This window comes from Tetrao urogallus (genome assembly GCF_951394365.1).
Source record: "Tetrao urogallus genome assembly, chromosome: 6".
NCBI lineage: Eukaryota > Metazoa > Chordata > Aves > Galliformes > Phasianidae > Tetrao > Tetrao urogallus.
In genome coordinates, this window is record NC_136819.1 from 40,159,335 (window position 1) to 40,183,336 (window position 24,002).

General features: G+C 37.8%; 1 protein-coding gene across 6 annotated transcripts in view; it reads left to right on the plus strand.

Annotated features, from left to right (window-relative positions):
- The window catches only part of NRXN3 (neurexin 3), a gene marked incomplete at both ends in the record, with an annotated part of 895,090 nt that overhangs the window by 358,713 nt on the left and 512,375 nt on the right, over nucleotides 1-24,002 (plus strand). For all 6 annotated transcript variants that reach the window (XM_079537660.1, XM_079537661.1, XM_079537663.1 and 3 more), the window contains 5 exons: nucleotides 1,513-1,632; nucleotides 7,958-8,339; nucleotides 9,709-9,899; nucleotides 10,740-10,913; nucleotides 23,293-23,412. In XM_079537660.1, the coding sequence (XP_079393786.1) occupies nucleotides 1,513-1,632; nucleotides 7,958-8,339; nucleotides 9,709-9,899; nucleotides 10,740-10,913; nucleotides 23,293-23,412 (987 nt within the window). The remainder of the gene's footprint in view (nucleotides 1-1,512; nucleotides 1,633-7,957; nucleotides 8,340-9,708; nucleotides 9,900-10,739; nucleotides 10,914-23,292; nucleotides 23,413-24,002) is intronic.

The window sequence follows — 24,002 nt, forward strand, 5'->3', positions numbered from 1 at the left end:
TCTGTTGCTGTTTCTTCCTGTATGATTCCCCTAGCATGTTATATTTTAGCTGAATGAAATGCTGCCTGCTTTGCCCATATTCCCTCTTGGGAAGATGAAGTTACCATAACATCGCTGGTTAGGTAATATGTGTACTCCGGACTGCCTGTTGTTCCTAGATATGAGTTCTACCCCTTTCCTTCAGTTCAGTTTCACTGTGTAATATGCTGTTCTTAGTGTAGACCTACTAGTGTGCATTACAAACAGACCAGAGTGGGTGCATCCACTTTGTGCAGAGCTTTGCTCCAAGATGTGTATATTTCATTCTCTCAATGAAGTTGGACTGTGTAGTAACCCATTCCATGAAAACTGGTCAAAATAACTGAATTAAAAACACTTTTTTTTTTTTTTTTAATTGACCAACTATGGGATATAAGCTGCATATCTGACATTTAGTTTTACCAATGCAGTAAGTTGAACTATTCTAGTTCCTTATGTTATCCCTGTCCCGTTGCTCTTAATGTGTTTAATATATCTTTATTTTCCTTGCTGGTTTCCTCTTTTGATGTCTTGAGCAGTGAGCCCAAACTTCATGAGCAAAAAGTTCTGCTGTCCTCATTCTGTGTTTCTCTGATATAACTGTCGAAATACTTCAGTACTGTACTGAAATGAGCACATATTTTTTTTTCTAATTTAGCACATACCATTCTTCACTTACCATTTGACATGAATGAACTATTCCAGTTCTATAATCTGAACAATTAATGTTTTAAGTAATTGCCTGTCAACTGTGATGGGTGAGCAGCAAAACTGGATGAATATGGGTAGCACAAATGCAGTTTTTCCAGGAGCATTGCTTGCAAGGACAACTGTGGGTATGCTTTTTGGAGAGAAATGGGTTCCTCTTTCTTTACTGACATATAACTCAAGGCACAGTAAGCACCCTGTGTAAGTATAGCCAGACTGCTCTGTGAAACAACATTAGAGCAATCGGCCAGGTGGTGAGTGGTATTGATAGCCTTTCTGCAGTATTATTATTACTAAGTTTCTTTTTTGAGTTAATTCTTTATTTTTGAGACTGAAAGACTGAAAACAGCCTGGTGTTTGATACTTTAGCATTGGGAGTCCAGTGCGATTAACTCTGAAAAGAATCCCTTGTGTCTAGTGTAAATCAAGGTTCTTAAGAGAGGAAAAAATTGTAAATGATTACTTCACCCTGGAGTTATTTCTGTCATCAACTCATTTTTCTAATACTGCAGTGCCCTGTATTATAGTACCAGAGGGATTTCTATCTCTTGTGATATGTGTGTGACCTCTGGGGAGAAAGGCACTGCTTGAGTAGGAATGTTTGTGACCCTGACTCCCTTTGAGCTGGAAGGGCGTACTTGTGAGGGTTGATTGCAGGCTATAATGCACCTACCCAGTTTCCTAGTCTGTATTGCACCAGGTTGATTTTGGTGACTTTTCCAGTTGGGCAGATATTGAACTAATCTGGAGTCTGTTCTTAACTGTCAAACCTATCACCATCTGCAGGCAAGGGACCTGAAACTCTTTATGCGGGGCAGAAGCTCAACGACAATGAGTGGCACACTGTTCGGGTAGTTCGACGTGGAAAGAGCCTCAAACTGATGGTGGATGATGATGTTGCTGAGGGTGAGTGCAATGTATAAGTAGTTTTGGTTGTTACTGTTGCATCTCTGTTCCCAGCCTCTCCTCTGCCTTTTCATCCATTTCCCCTGTCCTTGTGTTTCTCTCCTTCTTTTCCTGATACTTGTCACTTTCTGTGTACTTAATAGTGCTATGCTGAAAGCTATTGTTCAGTTCAGTGAGAAGAACTGTTCTCACCAAGTTCCAGAAGGTTCTGAGCCAATAATCATATCTGAGTTATGCGCTTAGGAGACAAATGAGCTTGCCCAAAGTCAAAAGCACAAAGGTGTTGAATGTCACATACTCTTGTGCCAGGCTCAGGTAGGCTCTGAGTACACCTCATTCCTGAGCAGCAAGTGTGGCAATTTCCTGTGCTGTGGAATGAAAGCTAAAGCCTTCTAAAACTTTCCTTTGAACGAACTTTTCCTGAATGGTAAAACCTGCGTTTGATAGGTATGATAGAGAATGTGGACTTCTGTCTCTAGTGTTGTTTTTAAAATTTTTGTGCCTGTGGCTTAAAGCCTTCCAGAGGAAAGGGCAAATAGAACACTTCACTCTCAGCTTTCTTCAAGAGATTAGGAAGGACCGTAAGTCACTGGGTTATTGCACACGGAATATGTCAGTCTTATTTTTTTTTTTTTCTTGCGTTCTCTGACAGATTTTTAAGCTTATGCTTTTTGTAGAAATGGAGTTGAAGAGGAGGAAGAAAAGATGTGTCCCAAGTTAGGAGATTTGCACAAAAATGACCAAACTATTTTACAATGATCTTTTTTTCATTGCAGAAAAAAAGATCTTCATATGTGATATTTCTGGTCTATTTCTCCAGAGCTGGAAGAGACGTTTTTCATTTTTTGAATAATAATATAAAATTTATCAAAGCTGTGTACAACTGTAGAAACTGGCTTTTTAAGGAAAACACCAGGAGAGTGAAGGCTGACAATAGGATCGCAAAGAACATTAAGGCTAGGTGCAACATTGATAAGAGTATATTCATTTACTTGTAACTGCTGTTTTACCAAATGCTGGAGTCCTCTCTACAAGTTTCTACTCAGAAAGCAGTGAGAAAGAACAGCTAGCGTAGGATACGTGTTTCTGGAGTTGCCTATCTCTGCAAAATGTTTTTTATTACTGTGTAAGTATAATTAATTGTAAGTAATGTGGTAATGAGATTGTCTGGTAGGCCAGGAGCGGGATTTTGAAATAAGTCTAAAGATAGGGGCTTGCAGGAAAGTGACTTAATGTGAATTTTCCCTCTGAAGTAAATATATCCTGTGCTATAAGCTGATAGTTTGCAAGAGAGAATCAAAGAAGAATATGAATGAAAAAATTGTTGTGTAAGAATTGACAGAGACTTGATCAACACTAGCCTGGAGAAAAATGAAATATCATTCAAGTGTGATCTTTCTGAATTAGTGAAACATGCAGGTAAATGCATCATCTTGTTAACTTTTGGATTTTAGAACAGTTTCTCTGGATATGAGTTGTTTTTTTTTTTTTTTTTTTTTTTTTTTCCATCAAGTACCATGAGGTGGCACTCTCTGCTTTTGTAACTCAGTCCCTAGAAATGCCATCTGTTTTTCGTAGTCCGTTTTTTCATGAAACTGTGTTTATAAATAATAATGATACAATCCTATACTAAAATAGGATCTGCATATGTACGTGAATTACATAATTAAAGATGCATTGCTGCTAAAAATATCTATTAAAAGATGACCACCACAGTGAAGTCAAAAGTCAAAAACAGCATTAAGACTTTCTGTGCAATCTGCATTCCGCTTCCTGGGATATATGATATAGTTTTAGATGTGGTCACATAGATTTTTCCACTGGATTCATGCTCTCTTTAGGCATAGGTAAGAAATCTAAATTAGGCCCCCATTAAAAATAAGCAACCTAATTGATTGTTGCTTGTTTTGAACAATGCAGGCAAATTAAATTTTGTTCTTAATATAGAGCTGTTTTTCCCCCCCTTGTGTATGCTACTCACCGATATGTTTATGTGGAACTAAGAAGTTGTATCTAGATTCACTCCTTTGTTTTATGAAGTGAGTTGGATTTTTTTTTCCCTTTTTATAGGTTTCGAAGTCATCAGATTAAAGTTAGGTGTATTTGATACAATTTTTTGACATGATTTCTCAGTCATTTACATGTATGACTATTCAGCAAGCCTGTAAATTGGATTCTGTTAGCTCATTTCTGCTACTAGGAGAACTGTATCTAGACAATTCATGATCACCTGTGAAAAATTTGCATGGACTTTCTGACTGACTTGCTTCCTGCAGGCAGCTTAAGGCAGAGTCATCATCCAGTTCCTCTGGACAGCATTTTTTTGCTTAATCACAATACTCTTCTACAGTCCCCATCTCCCTTCTCACTGTAACTGACCACTGAATATCAGTGGTAAATGATGTATAAGTACAGCAGGCATATTCCTCTGCACAGCATCTTATTAGCACCCAAATTCCACAGTAGAGGCTGGAAATCTTTCTTTGCTATCACCTGAACTGACAAGCTGCTGAACGTGGTAGTAGTTAAAATACTCTGTGCAGACCAGAATGAAGCAAATGAGAGGAACTCTAGGACTGACAGCTGATGAGACCTGAAGATACCAGATTTTCACTCTATGGTCTTTTATGAAAAGATACCTCTGTCCTGTAATATCAAGCTCTTTTCAGTCTTTCGCTGAACTTCTCCTGACTATCTGTACTGCCATTGCTGTCCTATTTTTCTTAAGCCAGTCTCATTTTTCCCACTTCTTACCTCTTCTAAAAGTCTGAGTTTATCTCTTCCAACCTCATTCACTCCATTTTTAATTCCCCCTGTATGTGTTTCCTATCCCAGTGTATTCCAGCTTTCAAAGGCCTAGCTTTGTATCCCCTACTCTCACAAATTATTCTTTGCATTTAATTAAGAGTAGAAGAATCTCCCTGCTCTTGGTACCTGACATCTCTACATTTTTAGTTTACCAACCTGCTGAAGTTAAAAAAACAAAACAACAACAGCAACAAAAAACCAAAAGGTTTTTTTTTTTTTTCCCAAAAAAGAAATAAAATTTCAAAACCAAGAGAATTTTATAACTTTGGTAAATGACGAAACTAAAGAAAGTCTTAACAGTGGGTAAGAGATAGTTTGTCTAAATAAACTTATCGTACCCAGACTTTTTCAGTGCCTATGACCTGACATTTTGTCAGAATAAAATATTTCCTATAAAGAACTGTTTCAGAATTTTAAAACATTTGTATTTGTACTACAGATTGAATTTCTGAATAGTCAGGAGTACGTGACTGCTTTCATTTACTTGTAAATTTGTCCAATCTATGTGCTTGGGTTGCTGATTTTCATGTCCAAGGTCTTTGTATAACTGTCTCTAAATTTAGATCCACTGTTGAAATTGGGAATAAGCAAAAAGAAAGAGAAAAGTTACATATTTGTATTTGGAGTAAATACTTGAGAATGCTTTCTTCTAATAACTTCCTTTTTACTGTCTTTGTTAAACTGTGACCAAGTTTTTCAAAGTGTAAGTTGAAGAATTTCACTTAGTGTTTAGTCACGAAAGGTGAGTTAGATATTTAGTATTGAAGAAGGCCTAAGCAAGTTAGAGACTGTCAGCTCACCTAATTTGACTCACGTTGTATAAACAATTAGTTCAGACAACAGGAAAAAAAACCACAACAATATGTTACAAATAGAAGTGATGAAACATTTTGTTTCTTAATCTGGGAGTTAGGTGAGAAATGAAAGGAGATTTCAGGTGGCAGTACTAAGGATAAGGAAGCTTCTAAGTTCAGTGGATCTGTCTCGGTCAAATTAAAAGGGGAGGTTTTTCTTGAAATTGAGGTAATAGTGCATGGTGAGGCTTACAGATCTAATCTCAGTATCTCAGGTGTAACTTCTGCAGTGGTTAGTCAAGAGCTGTGTATGTATGCTAATTGACTGACAGATGCAATCCAGCACAATATTATTGATAAATTCTTCTTATCTGTATCTCACTCTAAATAATTATCATGTTTTTATTTAGGTATCAGTTTTTTCATAAAACTAGTGCATTTTTGAGCCTTCTATTATTTTAAACCTGGTAGAATTTAACCAGTGTGTTAAAACATTTCTGCAGTAGGAGAACCAACAGAGCTGACATGGGACTATATAGTAAAGAAGGAACTTGTTTTTAAGAACCTCACTGATTAGTCTGTATTGAAAGAGACAGCATGGCAAAAAAGAAAAAAAGAAAAAAAAAAAAAAAAAGGAGCTTTTAATAAGGCATCCAAATATTGCCCAGAGGAACTGACTTCTCTGCCTTAGAGTTGCTACGAGAAGCTGCAGAAAATGGCTTGAAGTCAGGTACTTCACATGTAGTCTCTAATTGTATCTTTGTTTTTTTTGGTGGGGGGGGGGAACTCATTTAGGATCTTGGCTGTTTTCTCTAGAAGTACTGAGTCTCAAATGGGAGCAGTTAAGTAGTTATACATTCCACTAAATTGGATGCCAAATGTTTATTGAAATCCAAACTCATATTTCTATGTTTACCTCTCTGTTCCTCAGTGTTGTGTGTATAAAATTGAAAATGGTGTCTTATAATCTTGTTGGAGTTCTGTAAGCAGACTGAGGTTATCTGGTATGCTGTGCTGATCAGCATTAATGGGAGGCTGCCCCTGGCCAGCTGCTGGGAGCTCAGCTGTGCTCCCTGCATCTCCTCATAAGGAGAGAGAAAATAGGATGATAGCTCATGGTTCAGCATAGAGATGAGAAATTCAGCTGCCCCTTAATGCCTTGCACAAAACAGGCTCAACACAGGTAAAAATAATTTATTACCAAGTAAAAATTGAGGAGGATGGTGAGAAACAAAGACAAAAATTTAAATGTTTTCCCCCTTCTTTTCTCAGACTCAGTTTCACTCCTTCCTTTGCCAACTCCTTTATCTCCTTGAGCAGAATAAGAAGATGTTGAATTGGAGATTGCAGTCCTTGCTGCAACTCTTTCTTCCGTGCAATTTTCTTTTGTGTGCCAGCATGGGTCCTTTTCACAGGCTGCAGTTGCATCTGAACTGCTCGAGCACAGATTATCTCCACTGTCTGTTAGGAAAACCTGCCTCAGTGTGTGTCTTCCACAGATCATGATTCTTCCATGACGCATCTGCCTGGTGTGGTGTGGAGTCACCTCTGGGCTGTAGTGTGAATATGTGCTATGGAGTGGTCCTCCATGGGCTATGGGAGAATCTCTGCTCTGGTGCCTGCTGTGCCTCATCCCCCTCCTCCTTCCTGGACCTCAGTGTTTGCAGGGCATTCTTGCACTTTTCTTTCTTTCTTCCTCACTTGCATGCAGCATTTTCCTTTTTTAAGCATCTTTTCTTTGAGGTGCTACCAGCATAGCTGAGGGGCGCAGCTGAGTCCTGCAAGATGGGGGGGGCGAAGGGGGCTTTTTTGGAACTGACAGGCAGTGGCTATATGTGGGCCAACGTGGCTCTGGCCTCTCTTCACAGCAGTCTCCCTGCAGACCTGGCCCTACTGCCAACAGCTGGTCATGAAAATCCAGAATAGTCTAGAAAATCTCATGGAAACAATAACTGCATATCTGTAGCAGAGTTTGAATAATGGATGTATGTTGAGTATGGAGAAAATAATTAATCATGAATAAATGTTGATGAGGTAAATGGTTTCTGTTGTGTGTTAAAGGCTCAAGGGACTTGTGTGAAAAGAATGCTTGATCAGAGGGCTGGAGCACCTTCCCTATGTGGACAGGCTGAAAGAATTGGGAAACTTCAGCCTGGAGAAGAGAGAGCTCTGTGGGGACCTCGTAGCAACCTTTCAGTACATGAAGGGGGCCTAGTAGGAAAGCTGGGGAAGGACTTTGTATAAGGGCATGTAGTGATAGAATGAGGAGAAATGGCTTTAAACTGGAAGAAGGTAGATTAAGACTAGATGTTAGGAAGAAATCATTTATTTGTGAGGGTGATCAGACACTGGAAAAAGAGAGTTTGTAGACACCCCCTTCCTGGAGCATTCAAAGCCAGGCTGGATGGGGCTTTGAGCATGCTGGTCTAGTGGGGAGCGTCCCTGCCTATAGCAGGGCGGTTGGAACTAGAAGGTCCTTTCCAATCCAATCCAAACCATTCTATGATTCTGTGACTTCTGTGACCCTTCAGTCCTGTCTTAATCTCTTTGCCTGGGTTTTCGCAACCAGTATAGTCAAGCTACTTCACCAAGACTGTCATTTCTTTTTTTGTGTAGAATTAATTTAGTAATGCTGTAAGTCTGGAAACTGGGGGGGTGAGGGACTCCATATAACCTATTACTGATGCTTAGGCTTTCTGCCTGTTCTTCTTTCTGTTTTTCAGGCACAATGGTTGGTGATCACACCCGCTTGGAGTTCCATAACATTGAGACAGGGATCATGACGGAGAAACGTTACATTTCTGTCATCCCTTCTAGCTTTATTGGTCACCTTCAGAGCCTCATGTTCAATGGGATGCTCTACATTGACCTGTGCAAGAATGGTGATATTGACTACTGTGAGCTGAAGGCACGCTTTGGTCTCCGCAACATTATAGCTGACCCTGTGACGTTCAAGACTAAGAGCAGCTATCTGAGTCTGGCCACCTTGCAGGCTTATACATCCATGCACCTCTTCTTTCAGTTCAAGACCACTTCAGCTGATGGTTTCATACTCTTTAACAGCGGTGATGGTAATGACTTCATTGCAGTTGAGCTAGTCAAGGGGTAAGTGAACATTCTTCTTTTTTCTACCAGGGTTTCATTTTATAGATAAAATTTAAAATCTTGCATAAAAAAAAAAAAAATCAATCTCACATTTCTCTGCTTTCTGAGGTTGACAAAGCAGTTGGATGTAAACATTATAACTTAAGTTTCCTGTTTTTAACCATTGACTTTTTCCCTGTGACTTAGGGAAAGACATATTTACAGTACGTGAAAAACAAAGTTTGAAGTCCTTCAGATGTGATTATGCCTACATTTTTTTCTAATTAATCTTGCAGAAAATATGCCAAGGGCTCTGAGTTTGTTCCTTTTGTTTTTTAATCTCCTTCCCTATAACTGACCTGTTGCATTTCTGCAACCTCCATGGGAAGAAAAAAGATCTTGTGGGCTACCAAATTTTTGTACATTGTAGTGATGCTCAAGAAGAGTGAACTGACCTTGCTCTTGAGCAAGTGTATTCTTTTGTCGAGGCCAATAACTTTAAAAAGGAAAAAAGTGCATTTATCAGTTGAGTAAATGTTTGTTCTTGTATTCATCTAGACACTGTAAACATGAATTCCACAAACATACTTAAGTAGTCCTGCGTATTTTAATATAACTGAGGTTCGGTCCATTTCATTTTTTAAGTTTGCGTGGATTTCTGTGAGTGGGACATTGACTAATAATAAATCAATTAAAAAAAAAAAGAAGTCATGAGCTCTATTGAGGCTTGAATTTTTTTGTCGTTATTTTCTGAAAAGGATATTTATCCTCAGGTGGATTTCAGTGTTTGAACTGTATAAGCAATTCAGGGTAACAGTCTCATGACTTCAAACTTTGTTTATGTTTTTTCCAAAAAGACTTGCCAACAGTTTTCCTGTTTGAATAAGCGTAGGATCTCATGTGAATTTTAGTGCAAAATTTTGAGTGAGTTTTCCAATTAACTTTTCAAGAGGGTTACTCAAAACTCAGAATCTGGGGAATATGTGCCCTAAATAAGTATATCTAGCATTGCTCTCCATTACATCAATTGGTCTTACCAATTTTTAAAAATAATTATAAGCACGGTCAGAAGTTTTTTGTGGGTCTGAAAGAATTTGATAAAAAAACAAACAACAAAAAAAAACAACGCACACACACACACAAAAAAAAAAACAAAACAAAACCACAAACTTTATTATTAGAATCTGATTATTTCAACTGTAATCTCTGAAAATGTGAACCCTTACACATGGTGGAAAAGAAAGAACTCACATTTCTGAATCAGGCTTCACTTTTGGCTAACTAGAACTTTCTAATCCAGAGACACGGTATTTCATGACTTGCATGTTATTTTATCATCTTATCAGTGCTGGAGTTGTTTAATTTTAACTGGTTCTTGTTGTGTTTACAGCTATATACACTATGTGTTTGACCTTGGGAATGGACCCAATGTTATTAAAGGCAACAGTGACCGTCCTCTTAATGACAACCAGTGGCACAATGTTGTCATCACCAGAGACAACAGTAACACACACAGTCTAAAGGTGGACACTAAGATGGTCACTCAAGTTATCAATGGAGCCAAAAATCTGGATCTTAAAGGTAAATTCTAAAAGACTGACATTTCCCCACCCCCTCTTTATTTCAGCAGGGCTTAACCGGTAAGCTTAAAAACATTATGGGTTTCAGAACAGAAAATCAGGAATTTTCAGATTTTTGGCTTTCAAGTCCATTTTTCTTTCTCTGTTTGTCAGCTTCCATACCAGAATAAATAGTTTATCGTGGATGATTTTTGATGTTTCTTTTTCCTTGGAAATTGATGGTCAATCTGAGATTTTCCCCTAGATAAAGTGTAATTAAGTTTCTGTTTCTTAGGAACAGTGGAAATTTTAGAGAAGTACCACTGCGCACAGCATATATCTCGCATTGAGAGATGATAGATGATAAAACAGGATGCACTGATGATTGGAGGGGAGGGTGGGATGTGTGCAAAATTTGTTAAAAACTGTTGGAAATGCAGGGTTGTAGTATATGGATTGCTAGTGCTGATGGGAAAGCGCGTGAGCAAAGATAGTGAGCGGATTATACCCAGTTCATCTGGATTAAGTTAGGGCTATACAAGGGAAATGCATTCATAATTACTTCAGTCTTACATGAAAATGACATAAAATACCGAGTTGTGTGAGGATTCCCAGTGAGAATAGTGAATGTTGCTTTAGGTTAGGTTAAGATTTGGTTTAGTTGGATGTAGATCAAGGGCACCAGTCAGACAGCATGTATGCATATTAAATAGCCAGAAATGACTTCTGGACCTTTACAATATCCTACTTTTCTTTTAACCTTTTCTAAGCAGATGTTCAGTTCACTAATTTTGGGAGTGGGGGAAAGCCAATTTAAAAGTTACGTAACTTTCTTCTTGTACGTTTACCTTTTCTCCTGCAGGTGATCTCTACATTGCTGGTCTAGCTCAAGGCATGTACAGCAACCTCCCAAAGCTAGTGGCCTCACGTGACGGATTTCAGGGCTGCCTAGCATCTGTGGACTTGAATGGGCGTCTTCCTGATCTAATTAATGATGCTCTGCACCGCAGTGGGCAGATTGAACGTGGATGTGAAGGTATGACTGATTTCAGAGTGGTTCCCCTCTCACATACTCTACTCTTCTTTGCTGCCTCCTGTGCATCTATTTGTCTACTTCATTGTCTATTTCAATAGTTTGCTTTCTTCAAGAAATCCTTTGCTGCAATCCATTTGTGTTTCCACACATTTGTGTTTCCATGGGGAGACTATAAGTCTCCTTATCAGCAACTTTTCTCTTGACTATTAGTACCTTATGAAGAGGTACCTTTCCAATTATGGAAATTATTGGAATTGAGTTGGACTACTCTTGTGCTGTTCTTAGAACTATTTATTAATGTTTTAATACTATGAAAGAAAACTTGAGCCTATAATTCACTAGTGCTTGAGAAAGCCCTTTTTTTTTTTCTTTTTTTTTTTTTTTTTTGACACTTGGATAAATAAGTATTTTGAGGACCGAGTGGAAACAGGGAAAATGGAAAGGAGTGTTAGTAATTGAAGGGTGAAGATCATACCATAACAGAATTTCCTTGTTGAGGAAGTGGGTTTTCAATAAAAGCATTTGAGGCTGTTCCCCAACATTGTCCTACCACCTGGAAAACTTTTTTTTTTAAATGGAAACAAATGTGTTGTGACTTCTTGAAGCTTGTAAAGAGCAGAGGTTTCTTGAAGCTTCTTTTGAATAATTTACTGTTCTTTAGTTCCAATTTTTTAAAAGAATATTGGCATCATCAGCAATCATATTGCTATTATCAGTTCCCATAGCATATGGGATACTTGGCATAAAAAAGTGCAGGGTTCTGCTGGTTGGGTTAAATGGGAGTCATGATTGTGTCTAACTCCACTGAACACCAGTCTGCTATGTTGGTTACTAATCACTAGAGGAAAATAGATTTTATCAGGAGATATTCATAGTTCACATGTTCAAGGTGTTTTCCTAACTGGTCTTCACAGACAGGACTTTACCAAATGAACCACGTCAAGATTTCAGGTTGCATCATATTGATACATTGACACTTGTCAAGACTGTCCCTTCCTAGTACTCAAAGTGCCATCTTAGAGCCATTTTTGAGTACTCAAGAAAAAACAAATTGGCATTGCAATTAAATCCAATCTCTAAATTGTTTATGTGCCTTCCGGTTGGCTGGGAACTCCTGCACTTTGGCCCTGTTGCCACACTCCCACAATAATATTCTGGTTTGTGAGAATTTTATGTCCTGTTACAAGAGCCCACTCAATGTCAACTCCAATTTCACAGTATTGGTAAGCTCTCCACTGCTTTATGCTGTTCTTCTCTCTGCCTTTCTGCTGCTTTTAAGTGTTAGCCACACTGTTCCTTGTGGAAGTGAACTTAGTACTTGTCGCTTTGCCTGTTTGTAGCTGAGCTACACTGCTAAAAGAAGAAATGTATCTTTGCTGTGGTGTTATTTCTGAGGTTCAAGGAAAAAAATAATCCATTTGGGGTTTTTGAAAATGTCTTTTCCGATTATTTTCAGTGCACTAAAAGCTCCTCTTTAACGTTAGTGATTTCTGGTAATTCTTCTATTTAAAACTAGCTTGGCTGTATAGCCAGTAGTCTTTCTCCTTCAAGGACTTCTCATTAGATGAATCTGTTGTTCTGTGTGTGCCTCCAGAACAGAATGTTGATGCTTTCCCAGACGATTTGACACCATTGTAAGAGCTATTGGATTTCCTTCTTCTTGTACACAATGCAGTTCTTTAGTCTCCTATTATCCAAGGCTACTTAATGTCAGCACATGGTCATGTAAGGTGGCACTTACTTTGTCTGCATACCTATCTAGTACATGCAGAGTAGCTGCCTGGATGTGGAGATTGTTTTGTTGTCATAAATGTCAGGAGTGTTTCCCTTCTCTTATAAAGCACTTGAACAAGGTTCAAGTTGGAGGCAGCTATAAACCTAAAAAGTAGATAAGAAGGTGAATAATAGCCTTCATTCTGCTAGAACTTACTCTTGCAATTTAACACCCTTGCTTTTTTTCCTGAATTGTCCGTGTTCACTACCAGGGGAAGTGCTGGAAAGGAAGATGTTTTTTTTTTTTTTTTGCCAACTCATTTTGGATTTGCTAAAGTAATAATAATAAAAATGTTACCAGATGACTGTTTCATTTGATTTTTGAATTACAGCATTCTTTATATCTTCATCTCACCACGTGCTTGTTCTAACAATTTCCATTTGTGTCAGACATGCACTATGAGTGGTGCTGGAGAGCTTGAGATAGAAGATTTCTGTGCTGTGGAGTGTAGGCTGGAGTTGGCAGATGGAGGAAGTTATTCCAGATGATCTTATTGCCTTCCCAGAAAGTAAATCAGTTCAAACTTCAGGTCATCTCTTCCTTGAGTCTAGACTTCTAAAATTGCATTCATTTGCTGAGTGTCTCAGTTCCTGCTCTTAGTAGTAGGTGAATGGTTGAATCTGAATTTATTCCATCCACAAAAGACTAAGTGACTTAGTGCTTTTTCGTCACTGTTCCTGATAGAAGTGAAGTGAATGTCTGAAACTTCACAAAACAATGAATTTTACCCTAACTGTTAGTGGGTACCTCTTGCAGTTGGGGTTGTTTTCCTTTTCTTTATACTCATTTCCCATTTGTTCTCCTATGTTTTCCTTTCTTTTATTTGTATATCATTGTGCTGCTTACTGCAGGCCCTAGAGCTATCTGAAATTCTAAATTATATCATTTCCCTCTTTCTCCCCACAAAAGAGAGCCAAACACACCTAATAGCAGTGGTTAAAGAACTTTTTTTTTTTTTTTTTTTTTTTAATACAAAGCAGTTTCCTTTGTGTTTTAGAAATGTGGCTTTTTCTTTTCCTCACCTGTTCCACTGAGAACAGCTTCTCACAAAGGAGATTTATTATTCCTTAACCAGATGGTGATTTTGCTCCAGATGTTTTGGGACTTTTGTCCTTATTTAATCATCTTCCAAATCCTGCAGTAAAATAAAAATCTTGTGCTACTTTCTTTAAAATATTGTAGTTAACCTTTTGAATTCACTGGTGTGTGAGAAGCATGAATGACACAGGCTGGATAATCAGAAACACATTTTGCGTAACAAGCAGTGTGTGGGAAAAAAAAGGAAATCTAGTCTCATGCTTAAAATCTCACAGCAAGATAATGTCAAAAAGGATTTTACCCATCATCTACTCAGTAGTGAAACTTTCAGTCTGGTGATACTTGACTTTTCTCTGTAGAATCAGAGTTCGTCCATTGAGGGGAGGAGCATGTGTTTACTCCATGATAGTTTGGCAGTTCTCCTATTCTTTGTGATTTTGTATTCCATTGTTACTTTGTTACTGGAATTAGGGAACAAATGTAAGTTTTGTTCCTGCTCAGCTAGGAAGTAGATGAGGAAGTGGGCAGGTAGGAAAAGTGCTTGTTTGTTACAAACAAATTACTCTTAGAATATGTGTCTAGAAAGATGTATAGAGAAATGGGAGAAACTCTTCCCAGTTCAAAGTTGTTAAACTTCATAGGAAGCACAAAACTTGCATCTGTGCATGCCACTTGAAGTTTATTAAGGTTTTTAATATAAAAAGAGAAAATAAGTGAGAGCTACCAATCTCTCTTCAGTATCAGTAATTAATATTAGAACTTTATAAGAGCAGGGTGATACAAAGGGGTGAGTGTGTACTTCTCAAATATCCATCTTTTGAACTATAAAAGGTCAGTATTTGGGTGTTTTGTTATTCCCATTGTGAAGAATGATAAAAATGTGTAACCTTCATTGGCAGAAGATTCAGAATTTGCTGCCCATATTCCCATCTTTGTCCTCATACTTTTTCCTTGCTGTAAAAGAAAACTTAGAATCAAGGTAGTAGAAACCAAAAATCTACATGACTTTCTCATAAAATGAACTCTCCATTTGCAGAAAAATAAAATAAAAAAAATCTGTGCCCAATAAAAGATATCAGTGGTATTATTTTGGTCTGCTTTGCTTTTTTTTTTTAATACTCTGCAATTTACGGCAAGCTTATATTTGATCTCCAGTAAGTCTTGTTAGCTTCACTGTTCTCTTTTGCTATGATTTTACTGCTGAAAACAGGATCATATTTGCCTATAAGAAGAAATGAGCTTGCACTGCTGTTTTATCTGTTGATTGCTCTGATGAGATTGCCGAAGATTGCATGGATTTAAAGCCCAAGGAGCTGTCTGTTTACCTGATGATGCAGGCTTTTTTAAAAGCATGTTGAAATTTGTGAGCATAAAACAGTTTGTGAGAGGAAAGCTTTTTTGTTGATGGTGTTGGTTGTGTTGTGTTTTTTTTGGTTTTTTTTTTTTTTTTTTTTTACTGTCACTTGTCATACACTGTTAATTTCACTTCTGGGGCTAAACAAAGGGTATCTTCTTCTAGAATTATCAATCCCCTCTGGTTTGCTGGCAGTGAATCTGCTTTGTCCAAAGAGCCAAGACAATCTGTGCTCTTATGACAGACAGCAAATTTACGTTCAGTTCTTGAGTTTGGATGTAGAAACAAAACAAAAATATTCCTGACTAGTCTGCTGAAAGTCAAGTAGATTTTTATACATAAATGGATTCCAAGTGTTTCTCAAATGAAGCAAAATCTCGAAATATCAGTAGATGTGGAAGAATTGATGTTAAAAATGTGATATTTTCCTTTTCCTGCTCTGTAGATTGTTTCTCTGTGTGTGAATTAAATGCATTTCCTCCCTCTCATGTGGTTTTGTTGCTTGTTTTTGCTTTTGTTTAAGTGGTGATGAGTAAAGGTAGCCATGTCCCTCAGTGTCCTTGTTGCTTATATTGTCCTTCCTGCATGTATTGATTATGCGCATTGGTTGTGATGGTGTTATACTAATTATTTTTATTTATTTAAAGTGATGGCACCCTGGTTTATCTATCTTTATACTAACCTGTTGTTTATTGTTTTTGCTTTTTCTGTTTGTTGTTTTTGTTTTTGCTAACAAAGTTGAGTTGACCAAAGCTGACCTGCAAGGTAGAGAAGGTTCTTCTTCCCCATTACTTGTTTGGACTGAAAGATGCTTTTATGTATGCTTTGGTGCCTTTTTACTGGATACAGTCACGCCTCTGAGACTGGAGGATAAAGGCAATTAGTACCTCTGAAGGTGATATATGGGTAGAAGAAGGACATGAAGATGTTTTTATTGACCTGAGAGGTTTGACTGTATCAGTCTCTGTGAACATGCGTAAGAGCACAGTTTGATTTCCTGAAATGGTTGATGGTTATTCAGGCAAAAAGCAGCAGAATCTCTCAGAGGCCAGATAGCAGTTGAGAACATACCACTTTAATCACAGAAGAGATGAGGTGCTGACAGGAAACCAGTTTGAAGGCTAGTTCTTACAAGATATATAATGAAGGAAGGATTAACAGCATTATTACATACAAATGCCCCAGATCCTTAGAAGTAAGGGAGGAAATCTGCTTGTTAGAAATACATAGTCTTTTGATCCTATAGCTACCAGAGATATATTTTCTAGGGTGTTGAAATTCTATTCTTTTAAACTTAACAATGAAAGTAGACTTCCCAGCTTATCTAGGGACTACACTATAGCTAATTAATTTGTTCCTGAATGTTGTGGAAGCTTAAAATGTTCTTTCTTTTCAACAGAAAGGGAATAAATAAATTTAGGTGTAAGGGGAAGATGGGCTTTACTCACTCCCTCTGTTCAACAGGCCTGAAGCTGCAGATGGCATCTGTTATGATACCAGCTTAATCATTATGAAATTTTGCAACTAAGCCACAGGTTTATTCTAAGGTTTTGTTGCGAGACAAAATACATAGTTTTTTTTCATCATGATAAAACTTTTATAAACTCCTTTTCTATTTAACATCCTTATTTTGAAGATGTGGCAATGTTGCTGTTCTGATCTAATGCGTTAGATGCAATTTTCCATTTCAAGTATTCCTGTTCTGTATTCCAGGATTTGATAGGTAGCAATTATCTTTGCTTCAGAATGTTACTTGTTTTTTTTTTTTTTTTTGCATAGGTTAGTTCTCTATGACTCCATAGAAAAGGGGAAAAAAAGAATAAAAAATTGGGAAACTGGGGGAAACAAAGAAAATTTTAATGAGTAATTAGTTTGTAATAGGCAGTGGCACCCAACAGGTAAAAATATTGACAGTCTGAGATCATTTTAGTTTTTGGGTGCATGTGAAACATTAAATTTGAATAATTTGGTAGCCTAGAGGAAGGCAGAAGTTTGTGCTCTGTGGAGCCTTTGACTGTAGCCACTTTTTTTCTGGCACCTTTACCTTATTCGCAGCTGTAAAAGGTTGAAGTACTCTCTACTACAGAAGTGGAGGATTTGAAGAGAGTTAGGTGCTGCTTATAAGAGATTTCTAAAGTTGATATAAATGTAAGTGGAAAAGGATGAGGTTTGAAAGAATATAAAAGGTATATGGGCTGGGGCTAATATAAGTAGAAACATCATCCTGGAGGTATGCTGGGGAGAAATTAGCTCTAGAACTGGGATATTCTGTGCCATTCATTCAAAATGTGGCAGGAAATGTGAGAATTGGGTTAAATATCAGCGACTGTTTCTTTACTATGAGAGTAGTAAGGTGCTGGAATGAGCTGCCTAGAGAGGTTGTGGATGCCCTGTCCCTGGGTGTGTTTAAAGCCAGTTGGATGGGGCCATGGGCAACCTGATCTAGTATTAAATAGGGAGGCTGCTGGCCCTGCCTGTGGCAGAGGGGTTGGAGATTCATGATCTTTGAGGTCCCTTCCAACCTGGGCCATTCTGTGACTACTGGGTGTCTCTGATAACAGTTATTGTAACCTTTTCCTTGTGTGTCTATTGGACTTCAGAACATATGCGTGGGAGTTTTTGTTCAATTTTTGACTTCCAGTGATGTGGATGCAACATGAAGAGATCTGGGAGCCAAACAGATTTGCTTTTTGTTTTTGTTTTCTAGGAGTCCTCAGAACCTAAAAGCTTGTTACAGCTGTTGAAATTCATTCTTGCTTGATTTCATTTTGGTATACAGTCCTTAATTATGTAAGAATATCTTCATTTCAAATTAAGAGACCTGATCACATTTACACCTAAGGGGAAATACTTCTTTTGAGTACTTCTTTTGAACACATTTTGTGGATTATTGCCTTTTCAGGAAACCAACCTTTGCTAAATAATATTGACTAATTCAGAATACAAAACCCACCAGACCATGAGCTCTGAGAGCATGACTTCTGCACTGCTTTAACTTGCAGTGGTGAAAACTGTGTTTCCAATTGACTGTACTTTTCTTGTTCACATACAGCACTTTCAGTCTTTCCTTTTGGCTTTTATTTTCTGTGCTTGAATGTTGTTTACTTCCATGTCCCCTGTCATATTTGATCCAGCCATACTCCCTTTTATGCAGTTGACTTTTTGTTGTGTGTTTGTTTTTTGGTTTTTTTCCATCCTTCACCAGTGTCATGGAATTATCTAGATCTGTCTGTGCCTGTGACGGGGGAGCAGCAGGCCCACCATCCTGAAAAGGGAAAGGGGGAAGGGTAGGGAGGTGGGAACTGGGCTTAGGCAGAACAGTGGCAACAATCTGAGGAGGAAACTTCATTTGCTAAATACGATATCGAAATGCAAGATAACACTGTATAATACAACATAATTGGAATTGAGGTTAATAAATAAAATGAGAGAGCATGTCCAAAACTGAAGGCCTGACTCTGAATTGAAGGCGAAATGGCTGGGGAGCACACCTGCGCATTGCCAGGCAGCAAGAGAGTGAGTCTGATGACTTGCCAGCTTTATCTTTCCCCTCTGAATGCAAAATCCTGTGGGGTTTTTCTTTTCTTCTGAGATCCAGGTGGAAAATCAGTGGTTCATGGCAGTGGGGCATTAATTCTTTAACTCCCAGTGCTTTATATGATGTTATGGTATATATATATATGGTATATATTGGAATAACAAAAATCATCAAACCATAACAACCAGCAAGTGTGAGCACTTTTTCAATACCTTCTAAGTTGCTTAGAGAGGGAAAGTGCCAGGGTGACAACAGGGGAAAGCAAGATGGGCAGGTACCAAGTTTCAACTTGTAAATCCACCCTTTGTGCATGCCCATTAATTTTGCTGATTCCCTTCTTCTGTCATCATGGGGTAGATGTGCTTTCATTGGGATACCTGCATATTTGTTATCCTAAGTGCCCCTTGAAATTTTTAGACCAGTTACATTTGTGGAAAAGGAGGACATGGCATCAAATAAATGGAGAGTTCAAATTTGATTGAGGCACTGTGTGAATGGCTGTGTTTTCCAAGAATTCTACAGTGCTGGCTTTTAGGTTATTTCTGACAGTGTATAATGTAAATATGGAACCTGCCAGATGCCTAAACTTATTTAGGTGATGAAAGAAATAGTGAGTTCTTAGCAAAATCAGGAACTGAAAGATCTCAAAGAGATGAATTTGCCATCTTTGAAAATTCCTGTAATTTTTAATTTTCTCTGGTTCTAGTCTGCTAAGTTAAAAATCACTTTGATATATTCCCGTGTTTTATTAACCATGATGTAGGGTACAAGTTCTGACTTTCTAAATCTTGCACTGGACCTCAATTGAACGTGTTGGTATTTGATAGATACAGCATATGAGGTAATTCATCCAATGAAGTGATTGTTCCATTGGGCTTAGTCTTAATTTTGCTTCCTCTTTACTCTGGGAAAAAAAAAAAAAAATTCTTTTTATATATTGTGAAATTGGAAAACTTACTGGGTCTCACTTAGTTTCCTCCTTGAACTGCTCTAACAACAAGTTGTAGAACAGAATGATATACTGCTTAAAGCTTTTGATTTCCAAGGCATGATTCCCCTTTAAAAGCTGTACTGAGTCCATATATTAAATTCATAACATCTCATAACATTGCAAAACAGGGGAGAGAAGAGTGCTGTTAAGAGAAGATTAAAGATTTAACATGGGTATGAATTTCCCATCATAATGTCTAGCTGTTAGTGATAGAGATTTCAGGCCTTTGTGGCATTTACATGTTATGAACCATAAGACAAAGAAATACCTTCTTCTGCAAAGACAGTAAAGATGTTGTACATGTGTCACTTTCATGTGTCTTCCTAACCTCTAACCTCTTTGATGATAAATGAAAGAGGTGAGAGCTGTAGACAATTTAGAGACTCAGAAAGTGAAAATGGACTCGTAGTACCATTGAACCTTGCCTATTGCAGATCTTCTTACTGAAGAAATGTTTCTTTCTAGTGGGAATGAATTTTTAGTGTAGGAAGGAAGGTTTTATGTGTATGTCCTAGAATGGTTTACTTTAGCTTAAAACCTATTGCTAGTCATGATCAAAGTATGAGGTATTTGTGTTATAATCCTGCAGGTGTTTTATAAAGAAATTGAATTCCTTATGTAACTTGAAAGAATGATAAATGCAATAATGTATCTTTTTATTCCTCATGTTCCTTTCACTGCAAAGAGCTTATAAATGACACAGCAGGAATGACTCCTCTTGCAAGGCAGGAGCGCCTACCTGTTGGAAATATGTTTGAAATATGTCAGTTGTAGTGGTGCACAGCAGTAGAACTCAGTATTTTTTAGCTTCAGCAAGAGAAACCAACTATACAGCTGAAAGTGCCAGAAAGAACTAGAGAAATAAAATAATTTTTCCCAACAGAATATACAAGAGCGATTTGGCTACCGTACTCTTCTAAGGTGATTTTCTTAAAATGCTTAGTAGCAAAAACTTATAAACTATAAATCTAGCTATGTAACTTGGAAGGAAAGTAGTATTTTGAACACTTTCCCAAGAAAATCTGCACATTATCAGGTCCTGAGCTGTTTCAGTAGGAATTAAAGATGAAGAAATAATGATTAAATGACATGTCTGTGGAATTCTGCTTTGCCATTATGTGTTGCCAATGCTCTGCCTCTGCTGGTAGGTTTATACTGGAGAGCAGGAGACAGAACAGGTCACACTTTTGCTAGCAGGGTTGCTTTTCTGTACTGGAGAGTTTTCCGTTCTTATTCTCTATGTGCACATTCTATGTGCCCATTAGAAAGTGGATTAAGAGACTATGTCAAGCCCAGCTCCAAACAGATAATAAAAACAATACTCGTAATAAAATGCAGTCAGGGGAATTAGCAGGTTTTGTCAGAATGTTGCAAGTTCAAGGAGAAAATACAAGTCAGTATGCATTAGTTAATTAACTGTGTAGTGTGACTTATGGGATATATCCAGCATTATGCAAAAGCTCAATTTGCAACTTTGCTTTATAAATAATTCTAGAATGTTGAAAGTGTTACCAAAGGAAAGATAATAAAAATGGTCTTGAACTCTGATGGCATTGGTGTTTTAGAACCGATTCTGTTGCTACAGTTTGTCTTCCTTTCCTTGTTAATTAGCACTAAAGGGCATGTGCGTGGTAATAGTCTTCATTTTATAAGCCTTCCTCTGCTTCTGTCACTTTTGCTCCTTAATCCAAAATCCTAATTCCCTGTGACATCCCTGTTAGTTGCTCTGAACAAAATTCTGTTGCTACAGATGGGGGATTATGACACCAACCAAGGACTGTAAGCAGCAGGAATAGCTGAACTCTCTGAGACAAAGATGCTTTTGCCATGCAAATAGCCTGTAGTACTGAGAAGTGAGGCGAAGCATAATACTGATCTATGCTGTGCTGTCACAACAGCAGATCTGACTTCAAGCTTTCTTTATTGTTAGCCTTCCAAAATTCCTCATCAAATGGTGCTTATGGATGGTATTTTTTCATCTTTCTCTTTTAAAAGCAGCTTCATCTTCACAGTTGCTTTCTGTAAAATGCGATACAGAAACTGTGGGCATAATTCACGTGCTTCGGCTTTCTGGTCTGACAGCACCTCCAGCTACAGTTACTAAGGCTTCATGCAAGCTTACTCTGTGATTTCTAGTATTTCTCTTGTGGCACCTGGATGGGGGAGATATCTCCAGTCTGATTATGCCCATTATCAACTGCAGTTACTGATTAAAGTGTTTTCAGATAAGTGCAGGAAAAAAGAAAAATTATCATTGAAAATGCTCTTCTGCTCTTCTTCAATGAGTTCTTATCCTCAGAAAACTCAAATCTTAAACAAAATGGTAACTAATATTTCAGATTCTTATATTTCATCCTTTTTCTCGAATCTGAATAAGTTTGAAGTTTACATTAGGAAGTATTACTTTTCAGAAAGGGTGGTCAGGCACTGGAATGGACTGCCCAGGGAGGTGGTGGAGTCACCGAGCCTGGGGGTGTTCAAGGAAAGACTGGATGTTGTATTGAGGGACATGGTTTAGTGGGAGCTATTGGGAATAGGTGAACGGTTGGACTGGGTGATCTTCTAGGTCTTTTCCAACCTTGGTGATTCTATGATTCTATAAAGTGAGCGTCAGACCCCAATCTGATGTGTATCTGTGTGTCTGGTTGTATCTGTGACTTTTATAAATCTAAAGGCAAGGGAGAAGTGAGTAAATGCATGTATCTGCCAGCCTGTCAGCACTGTTGTAAACCTAGAGGTGATCTGTTCCCCTCATTCTGTGCCAGTGAGACTACTGCGGTTCATACAGCTGCAGATGACTTGGGTGGGAAAAATAGGTGTGTGGAGGGGAGAAGTATTGAATAATTCTGCACAACTTTCTTCAGGTGTAGTAACAAGCTGTTACTGTGTCTACTGCTGTGTCTTTTCAATAGGTGGATCTTTTTTTCTCAGGGGTTTTGTTGCCTGCTCTTGTTATCTGCACTTTTCTACTTAGGAATTCCTCTTTTTTTTTTTTTTTTTTTTTTTTTTTTTAAACAGTATAACATATAGTGGAATAATGCAGCTTCAAGAGCTGGCTATCTACTTGTGGATGACAAATTGTCATTCAGAGTCCCTCTGATATGAAGAACACGCTTTTTGCTGTTATCTTGGTTGTGCCTTTGCAATTTTATCTGAGTTAAGATATCAAGGGTTAGCTCCAAATCAGACAATGGAAGGCTATTCTGTTAGTGATGGCTGCATCTCCCAAAGGCTATGATGGAAAGGTGTCCAATATAGAAAGAGAAGTCTCATGGAGTTGGTTGGTTTTGTTTTATAACATTACATTTCCCAAGGAACCTTCAGAATAATTCTTTGGATAGGATAAGACATTGTTCAGTTACTCTTGCACATTATCATATTTCATTATATATTGCTTTGTGTGAGCACAGAACATACAAGTTAGGCCTGCCTAACGGGGAATATGTTGCTGTTCACTTTTCTTACTTCTTGTGTGTTGCAGTTTGCTGTTTTGTTGTGCAGTGTGCAATTGTCTGTGTGCTCTTTTACTAATGTTTGTTATGTGTTTAAGAATGGAAAACTTTCATTAGTACTTTTTATGTACTGCATGAGAATGGTGATGGTAGTGAAGGATTGAAATTATGGGCCTCACTAAACTTATTTTCTCAACTTTGTTTCACTCTGTTCTTGTCATCCCTTCTTCAGGACCAAGCACTACCTGCCAGGAAGATTCCTGTGCAAATCAGGGTATCTGTAATCAGCAGTGGGAAGGCTTCACCTGTGATTGCTCCATGACTTCATATTCTGGGAGCCAGTGTAATGACCGTAAGTCATTTTTTTCCATTGGATTACAGAGAACAGCGAGTCCTGATAGATTAGAGCATATAGAATACACAATTAGTTTTACTTACAGTGGAAATAAAGCCTTTCCAATGGTAAATCCAAATTTCGTTTCTTGATAGGTTTCTTGAAGCATGCAGCAAGTTATTTTTTCACTGCTAAAATGAAAATGTGGAAATATATATTTATGTGTGTGTTTTGGAGGTGGTTGTTTTTTGCCTTTGACATCCAGATCAGTGATGGTAATTGATGTTAATCGAATTCTTAGTTTAAAGAAACAAAGAATGGCTGGTGTGTACTATGTATACTATTAACATAGGTACAAAATATCTATATCTTGTATATTGAATTATGCTTTGATGTTTTCATTCAAGCTTTTCTGGCAGAGAAATGACATTAGTATCAAACTGCTTCGCACTGTTCTGGATTTTCTGTATGTAAAGATGAATATTTAGGAATTGGTTGCTAGAAACTTCCTTGTATTCTTCCCAAAACATTGGATGTTATGTTATTGGCCAATGACTTCTAAGATAAACTTGCTAAAACAGTTAAACAAAACCCTGTAACCCTCTTTT